Source organism: Panthera leo, chromosome E2 (genome assembly GCF_018350215.1).
Source record: "Panthera leo isolate Ple1 chromosome E2, P.leo_Ple1_pat1.1, whole genome shotgun sequence".
Classification (NCBI taxonomy): Eukaryota; Metazoa; Chordata; class Mammalia; order Carnivora; family Felidae; genus Panthera; species Panthera leo.
The window spans coordinates 57,095,847-57,105,000 of record NC_056693.1 but is presented as its reverse complement, the minus strand read 5'-3'; the positions used below and the strand labels follow the sequence as shown (position 1 = coordinate 57,105,000).

Below are 9,154 nucleotides of genomic sequence, written 5' to 3'. Positions count from 1 at the left end.
TTCCTAAACCTCAGATTTCTGCAGGGATTTTTATAAGGATTCAACACAGCACGGTACACCCGTAGATGTTCACTGGGACATTCTTCTAAAAATTAAAAAGAAAAGTGTGGGGGGGGGGGGAACCACCCAAATGCCCATCAGTCGGGGGCGGGTGAACTAGAAATGTCTACGCAGCCATTGAAGAAGAACGTTCTTGATCTGTATCTACTGCAGGGGCATGGAGAGGCTGGCGGCGGGGGGGGGTGGGTTGTTGCAGACGGCGTGCACAGTGTGATTTTATGTCTGTGTTTTTAAAGAGACACTTGTGTAGTGGCATATAAATAATAATTACTGAGATCAGGGGCTGCCCTAAATGCTTTGTACATACTGAATCATTGCCTTCACCCCGTCACAACACCCCGCTGTACAGAACACTGAGTTGGCTCTGGGTCATTTTGCCCCCCGGGGTGGGGGGGCCTGGGCTGTGGGCTTCAGTGCTCTTGACCGCAGCCTCTCAGGACTGCACAGCAAGGGGCCACGCCTCTGACTGCTGCCAGCTGATTAGATTCAAACAGTACCTCCCTCCACCCCCCGCTGAGGAGGAGCGAAAAAGCGCCCAGAGAAGGAGGAAGTTCATAATGTGCACCTTTTTATTGTGGTTTATGGGGGGAAAGAAATCCTTTAGAAAGGAGAAAGGGGGAGGAAAGAAAAATGTGTAAGGCTCTTAGTTCACAAAAGATAAGTGAAAAACAGTAACTAATATTAGCCTAATTCAATGGTCCGGGAAGGCATTTCCTCGTGCTCGCATTTCGGTGCTGGAATTTGGGGGAGGGAGGGGCAGAGAGAAGGACAGAGGGGGACAGTGAGAGGACTCCTGACCCTGGAGAATGAAACTAACTGCGGAATCCACCTGGGCAACAGGAACCTCCCAGACCAGAGGAGGGAGGCCAGCTGGGCTTGGGGCAATCCGTAGTAGCTTGGGTGCAAATCTCAGCTCGACAAAGGGCTGCCACCTCCTCTGGGAAGTCTCCAGGGTTGCAGCCAGGTTGCAGTAGTCCCTACCACTCCCCCCCCCCACCCACACACACACACATACACAGGCTGTGCCCCGCTCCTGCCTTACATGTGCTTTCCTTCATGGGGCTTTTCTTAATTTGTAATTATATACTCACTACTAGAAATATTTCATAGCTCTCTGTCGACCCCACCAGACCATAAACTCCACAGGGTAGGGTCAGTCTTTTTAAACAGGAGGACAGCTGTCCAAGGAGCTCACGTGAGCATCAGAACCACGCACGGGCTCGTAAAGACTCAGACCGCTGGGACCAGACCGCATCTGGACAGCAGCTGCCCTATAGGAAGAATCCACTAAAGCGGGGACAGCCAGAAGGATGGTCTGTGCGGGGGCTGAAGGGAGGGACACCAAACAGCAAGAACTTGCTCGCACGTCCCACTCATGACTTCATGCCAATGACCCCCACCGGGGCCAGCCCCACGGGCGCGCCCAGGAGGGCGTGTGTTTCAGGCAATGCCCTGCCGTCGTCATCTTGAAATTCTTGGTCGTTTCCCCCACACTGTCCTTTTGCGCTGGGCCCCGCGCACTGTGTACCCGGTCCTTCCTGCCCCTACCACGGAGCTCTTCTCCGGGTGCAGGGCCATGCACTTGACCCAAGTCAGACTGCAAGACAGTGAGAGACTCTTCAGAAAAAGAACTATCGCTTTGGGGCGCCTGGGTGGCTCAGTCAGTTAAGCGTCCAACTGCGGCTCAGGTCATGATCTCGCGGTTCGTGAGTTCGAGCCCAGCATCGGGCTCTGTGCTGACAGCTCGGAGCCCGGAGCCCGCTTCGGACTCCGTGTCTCCCTCTCTCTCTCTGCCCCTCCCCTCCTCGCGCTCTGTCTCTCCCTCAAAAATAAATATTTTCTAAAAATTACTATCACTTTTGTAAATTTTTAAAGTCTATTTATTTATTTTGAGAGACAAAGAGACAGTGTGAGCAGGGAGGGGCAGAGACAGAGGGAGAGAGAGAGAGACTCCCAGGCCGGACAAGGGGCTTGAACTCATGAACTGCAAGATCATGACCTGAGCCAAAATCCAGAGTTGGATGCTCAACCAACCGAGCCACCCAGGCGCCCCCAAAATCACTGTCACCTTTCGAACTGAGCATTGTACAAAGGGTTTGAATAAAAATTATCGCTTTTGGGACCAGGCATGTACAAAGAGTTTTAAACCTTGTTTATTTTCTTATCCTTTTTTAATGACTACATTCCCTGAAGGCGGGCATACTCGTGAGCAAAGAAGTGTGCTGAGTGTTTGCATACATTCCCTAATCTCATCTTCTTCACAGAAAGCCAGTGAAACGCACGGACGAGGAACCTTGAAGGCAGAAAGGGAATCCGACACTTTTACCGATTATTACCACAAATGTCCCCACTTGCAGGCAAGGACATTTGAAAGTGGAGAGATTAAGTAATTATGCTTAAACTCATGTTGCCGTAAGTAACGGACCCCGGGCGGGAACTCTGGGCTTCCGGTCCCAGTTCAAGCCCTAACCAAGATCTCCTGGTGGAGAGTGGTCTCCTGGGCCAATATTCTTTCCCCCTGCCCACAAGGACCCCCAGGCTCAGTCCTGACGGAGAGACAGACAGGAGGATCCTGGGGCCAGGGGGTGAAATGACCAGATCGAATTAACACGGTAGTTTGGTTTTAAGGGTTTGAAAGATAAAGGATGATTCTGTGGAGCATCTGCCTTTGTTCCAGATGCTTCAAGTCTATCCTGAGCCCTTCTTTCCCATCAAGCACTTGAGTTTCAAGGCGGGCCAAACAAGTGCTTAGGTGGGCTCTTTTCCCTCCCTACCAATGGAAGGTCAAGGGGAAAATGGCGGAGCTGGAAGAACCCAGTCCACCCATTTTCCACCCGGTGACGTAGGGCAGGTGGGTGAGGTTAATAGTACAACTTCAAGAGTGTCTATAACCTCAACAGAAGATTACATATTTTCCCACTGTGGCCCACAGCCCCTCCCCACCAATACCCTTCAAGATTCTACACGGAACACAGTGACATGAGCTGAACTGCGTCCCGCCAAAATTCATATGTTGGAGTTCTAGCCCCCAGTACCTCAGAAGGCAACTGTATTTGGAGGGAGGCCCTTCAAAGAAGTGATTAAATTAAAGTGAAATCGTTCGGATGGGCCTTAATCCAATATGACTGGTATCCTATTAAGAAGAGGACATTGGGGCCGATATACACAGAGAGAAAACAGCCACCGACGAGCCTTCTAGTCCCTTCCCCTGAGGAGCTCTGGAGATTTGGGATCTGCTACCCCTAATAACAAGTCTCATGACATTGGGATTTGGGGCAGAGTTTCTAGGATGGGATCTGCAGACATATTCCCAAGAGCCCACGGTTTTCTAAGAACTTTCGAACTTTGACGATGTGTTCCAATGATTGCCCTACTTAAAAGAGACCACTGGGGGCCAATCGATGACAAAGCACTGTTATGCCACACTAGGGCCCACGTGTGCATCGGTGACAAGAGTCACATGACACCCCGCAGGGATGAAAGTTTCTCAGTGGCTCAGAGAGGAAAACTGGCAGGAGAACAGAATCGTGACCCAGCAGACGGTATTGACAAGTCAGCTCAGAAGTACCGAACCACGGAGTGGTGTCACCACATTGTAAGCAGAGCCTGACCTGAATCCAGTCTGGGGGGCATAGCTACCCGCCAGGGTTGAGAAGCACCAACTATGGTAGCCAACACAGAGCGAGGGATCTTCTCACCCCCACTGGCCGAGACTCACCTTACCTTCAAGTGCATGGGCCAATTCTACGGTTACCACGGGACAGCCTTGAAAACAGACATTCATAGGCTGCTTGCTGTCCCTTGTGCTTAAGGAAGAGGCTGGCTATCCCAAACTAGCAAACGGACTCTCGACAGATTTAAATGCCATTTTGCACACATACGTGTAATCGGACATTCTCAGCCTGGGCATCATCAAAACCAAAATTGAAAAGGAGCCTAAATCAAGACTAGAATTCAAGACTAATGAAAACAGTAAGAAAAAGAGAGAACTATTGAGCAGACTACGTCCCGGGCGTGGCTCTGGTTTTTATGTGACTGATCTCGTGTAAGAAGCTACTCCTTTCCACCGCTGTGGTGGACAGCGTCTACCCCCTGCCTCTTGAGATTCACGCCCTTATGGAATCCAACCCCCTCCTCCTGTCCTACCTCAAGCATGGGCTACACCTAGACTCATTCTTTATATATTTTTAATTTTACTTATTTAAGTAATCTCCACCAATGTGGGGCTCAAACTCACAACCCAAGAATCGTATATTCTACTGACTGAGCCAGCCAGGGGCCCCCAGACTCACTTCTAATGAACAGAACATGGCAGAAGTGATAAGATGTCACTTCCAGGGTGCCTAGGTGGCTCAGTCGTTTAAGCGTCTGACTTCAGCTCAGGTCATGATCTCACGGTTCATGAGTTCAAGCCCCGCGTCGGGCTCCGTGCTGACAGCTCAGAGCCTGGAGCCTGCTTTGGATTCCGTGTCTCCCTCTGCCCCTACCCCTGCTCATGCTCTCTTTTTCTCTAAAAAATAAATAAGTGTTAAAAAAAATTAAAAAAAAAAAAGATGTCACTTCCAAGGTTGGGTTATAAAAAGCCTGTGGCTTCCAGGCTTTCGTGGCTGCTTTTTTAATCTCTCTTGGATCATTCACTCGTGGGCAAGCTACCTGCTGAGCCATGAGGCAGCTCTGTGGACAGGCCCATAGAGTAAAAGTCCAAGGCCTATAAATAGCCTCAAGAATGAGTTTGGATGGGGCGCCTGGGTGGCTCAGTTGGCTAAGAGTCCAACTTCGGCTCAGGTCACGATCTCACTGTCCGTGGGTTCGAGCCCCGCGTCGGGCTCTGTGCTGACGGCTCAGAGCCTGGACCCTGTTTCAGATTCTGTGTCTCCCTCTCTCTGACCCTCCCCCGTTCATGCTCTGTCTCTCTCTGTCTCAAAAATAAATAAACGTTAAAAAAAAAAATTAAAAAAAAAAAAAAAGAATGAGTTTGGAAGGGAATCCTTCCCCTGCCACAACATGAGCCTTCAGATGAGACCACATCCTCAGCCAACAACTGCACGGCAATCTCACGAGAGCCCAGAGCCAGGAGCACCCGGCTGAGCCACACCCAGATTTCTGACCCACAGGAACCAAGAGATAATCGGTTGTTGTTTTAAGCTACTGCATTTTGGAGTAATTTGTTAAACAGCAACAGACAACTAATACAATCATTCAACGTCAGTGGTTGGTTTAAATAAAACATCACCAGTCACATCAAACCTCAGTTGCTTCATTTGTACTTTATGATTTCATTATAAACTCCGTTTGATTTGTCAAGTTACATCATATGCACACAGCTATGTTTAATGCAAGTTTTATACTTTTTTTAATGTTTATTTATTCTTAAGAGAGAGAGAGAGCAAGCACGCGTAGGGGAGGGGCAGAAAGAGGGACACAGAATGCAAAGCAGGCTCCGGACTCCGAGCTGTCAGCGCAGAGCCCGATGTGGGCTCGAACTGGTGAGCTGCGAGATCATGACCTGAGCCAAAGTCGGATGCCTAACTGACAGAGCCACACAGGCGCCCCTATGCTTATACTTAAGCCGCCTTGTGGCACAAATGACTTAAGATGACACCGGAGGGCTGTAGGACGTTTCTTCAACAAGTCCTCTCGTTCTATTTTGGGAAACACTAACGTATATCTGTGTGGGTGCGCGTGCGCCTCAGAACTCCCTCCTGCGCACTGTCTTCCCGCAACCCAAGGGTGATATCGTCACAACGCGAGCCTGACCGCGTGTTTTCTCTGCTGAGCTCCTAATGTTTGGCTCATCTGTGAATGAATGAACGACCGTCAAGCCCTGACTCAAAACCCTTCAGCGGTTCCCTGTCTAGCGATACAGCCCAAACTCTTCACGAGGGCCCAGAGGCTCTTCGTGGTTCACCTCTGCGACCTCACCCTTTTCACACCAACCCCTGCACCTCGCCCTGCTCTGCCCAGAGCCCCTGTGAGCTCTGTCCCTCTCCCGGCACACCACTCTGATCTCGGCCACTCGTAGGAAAGTAAGCATCCCTCTCCCTCCCGGGTGTTACCCACCCGCCGTTAAGCGCCCACCCGCCCATCTCTGCCCACCAGGAGGGGGCGCCAGGGGAGCTGGGAGTGTGTACGTCTTCTCCTCCACCCCTAACCCTTAGCACCTGGCTCCCCCTGTGAGTTTCGATGTCCTCATCTATCTCATTTTTTTTTTTAAGTTTATTTATTTTCAGAGAGAACGAGAGAGTGCAAGTGGGGGAGGGGGAGAGGGAGAGAGAGAATTCCAAGCAGGCTCCACACTGCCAGCACAGAGCCCGATGCGGGGCTTGAACCCACAAAACCGTGAGATCATGACCTGAGCCGAAACCGACAGTCAGACACTTAACCGATCATCTCTCTTATGATTATAGTAATAAAGCTGACCTCAGTGCAGAGAGACCCGAAAGAAGGCACAGCAAGTGCTCAGTGATAATTAGTATCATAGGTGAGGTGACTGGGCAAAGTGGCCGGGAGGCTCGGCGGCCGTCCAGAACGCTGCCTACAAGTGCTCATAAAAGACAGTTACAATAGCGTGGAAATGATCGCTGTGAACACATTCTGCTTCTTTTTCAATTTTTCTTGGCCAAAAAAAAAAAAAAAAGGGGTTCAAAATCGGGGAGGGGGGGGGGAGTAAGTGTGAGAGCAAAGAAGGCTTCAGACTCTGAGCCGAGCTGGCAGTCAACAGGCCGCCTCGCCTGCCAGCCTCCACTCTCATCACACCCCCATTTACATTTATGTAATCTGGGTTTGCACAGGGCGCCTTCAGAGACCAGACCCTCCGTTTCTCAGCCAGGCTCTGCCGCCGGCTGCCTGGCTCGCCAGCCTCCCCGCCACTCCCCACCTCCAGGTCACCCATCGCACGCCATTCAGGGTCCTGCTGAGAACATCCCGGTCCACAACCGGGTGGGTGAGCCCCCCAACATACCTACAGGCAGGTTAAAGACCTGTTGTGCCCTTGGGGGAGGGGGGCGCCCTCGGAAAAGATCTGGAGGAAGGAAGTCCGCTTTGATGCAGAGATCACATTCCCCCCAGCACCTGTTTGTTACATCATCCTCACACCTGGCCACGTGGCCACCAGCCACACCTGGACAGCCTATAAAACCTAATCACAACCAACTACACATCAGGAGTGTTTGCAAAACACCCAGCTTGATGCAAAAAACCAAAGCATGGAAAGAAAGAAAAAACAGAAAAAGGAATCACAGCGTCGGCAAACCCACCTCCAACTCCTTTCCCAGGACTCACTGCGTGGCACGTGGGTAGAGAAACGGACCTCAGCAAACTAACCAAACCCTACACCCATCCAATCCACGCTGAAGCCACACGTCGCTTCAGAAAGACAGAGATTACGCGAGGACTGCTAGTTACCCGGCTCTGCGGTCTACCACGCGGGTGCCAGAACGCTCGCACTGATGTTCCTTTACAAACTGCTACTTTGTAAATGCGCAAACGTTTAAGCAACATACAACCAAAGCGTTTGGACTTGTTGTCATTCTTTGGGAGGAAAAATCAATCGCTTAAGTCCAGCGTTTTCATCCCATCTCTTCCATGAAGACGTGAATTTAACTGTGAGGTTCCCCTTCCCCAGTCGGAAGGCCACTGCAATGTTGTATTCTCCTGAGCTCGCCCAGGGCACTGTTTCGGGGAATTTTATTCTTAAATGACTGATTATGCTGGAAAGGAAGAAACAAACAAACAAAGTGCAACGACCCCAGGATGCTTTTGCAAGAATCCAGCGCTCTCTGCTCTCCTACCATGCAGGATGCAAAGCTTACGCTCTTGCAAAGCTCCGGAGAAAGTTCCTGGGTCACCCACCCACGCTGGCTTCACCAAGTGCACGGGCTTTTTTGGACACTTTTGTCATTTCGGCTCCTAGTAACCCCTCCCTTACCTCCCCCCCCACCCCAGTCTCCCCCCACCCATGCTCCCGGCCTGATAATCCTGTAGATTTATCCTAGAGGGTCCCCTAGAGGCTACAAAGTCAACATACACATCTGAGTACATTTCAAAAGCGCGCTGGAGAGGCGGGAAGCATTTTCACCATTATTATTATTATTATTATCACTCTTACTGCTAAAACATTTTCGCCAAATGTTTTTGTTTTCTTTACATCGCGTTGGGTTTTTTTGTTTTCAATTCAAGTAACTTAAAAATCAACCCATCAATCCATAGAGCAGCCTGTGTGCAGAGACCCAGGAATTTAAAATCTCTGGAGTCGGAGAAACCTAGCTGGAGTGCCCAGCTAGGTCGTTTGCCGGCCGGGTGCCTCTTAGGGGACCCGCTGAAGCTCCCTCTGCCTCGCTTTCAAATCCACAAAATGGGCTGTTTTCGGGGAGGGGGGGTGGTGAAATGGCGCGTGCCCGGCTCGGGGCAGCAACGCGACCTGGCGTTGCTCTGAAGACGGCTTCTTTCTAGAGCCCGGGGTGGGGAGGGCGAGTGGCGGGGGCGCGGGGGAGGGTGGGGTGCGGCGGGGCGGACGGCCCGCGCCGGGTCGCCCAGACTCACCAAGATTTCCAACTCGCTCCTCTCCAGCGGCTCGTACAGGTGGCCCGCGCCCCGGAAGGCGAGCTTCTGCAGGAACCGAGAGAAGCGTCTTTCGACCATGGTGAACAGGCGGGGTGCCCCTCGCCCAGCCTCCCGGCCGCCGCCGGCCGCCCCTGCCCGCGTCCCTGGGTCCCTGGCGTGGCCGCGGCCGGCTGCGCGCGCCCAAGCCTCCCGGGCCAGGCCCGGGTTACCTGGTAGCCGCCCACCTGCCCGCCGCAGGTGAGGCCCCGCCCCCGGGGCGGAGCTACGCCGCGGGCCGCCCCGGGCGCACCTGGCCCCGCCCCGCCCCGGGAGCCGGCCGCGGGGTTAACCGCGGCGCCGGAGGGCGTGGGCCGTTTCCCAGTCTTGCCAGATCAGGAGAACCAGCTGCAGCCGGGGACGGGGTGGAGGGGGGCGAGCAAACGCCGGTTGCGAGTGCGGATTCCCGGACCTCGCCTTACCCTGCGTCGCCGGGTCCGGAGCCCGCAGGGCATGTGGGGTGTGGCGGTTCCCGGTCCGTAATTGAAGGAGAAGC

General features: G+C 52.5%; 1 protein-coding gene across 1 annotated transcript in view; it reads right to left on the bottom strand.

Annotated features, from left to right (window-relative positions):
- Positions 1-8,700, bottom strand: part of ATP2C2 (ATPase secretory pathway Ca2+ transporting 2) — a 62,659-nt gene extending 53,959 nt beyond the window's left edge. Inside the window, exon 1 of the mRNA XM_042917930.1 lies at positions 8,602-8,700. Within this exon, the coding sequence (XP_042773864.1) occupies positions 8,602-8,700 (99 nt within the window). The remainder of the gene's footprint in view (positions 1-8,601) is intronic.
- Positions 8,701-9,154: the final 454 nt, after the last annotated feature.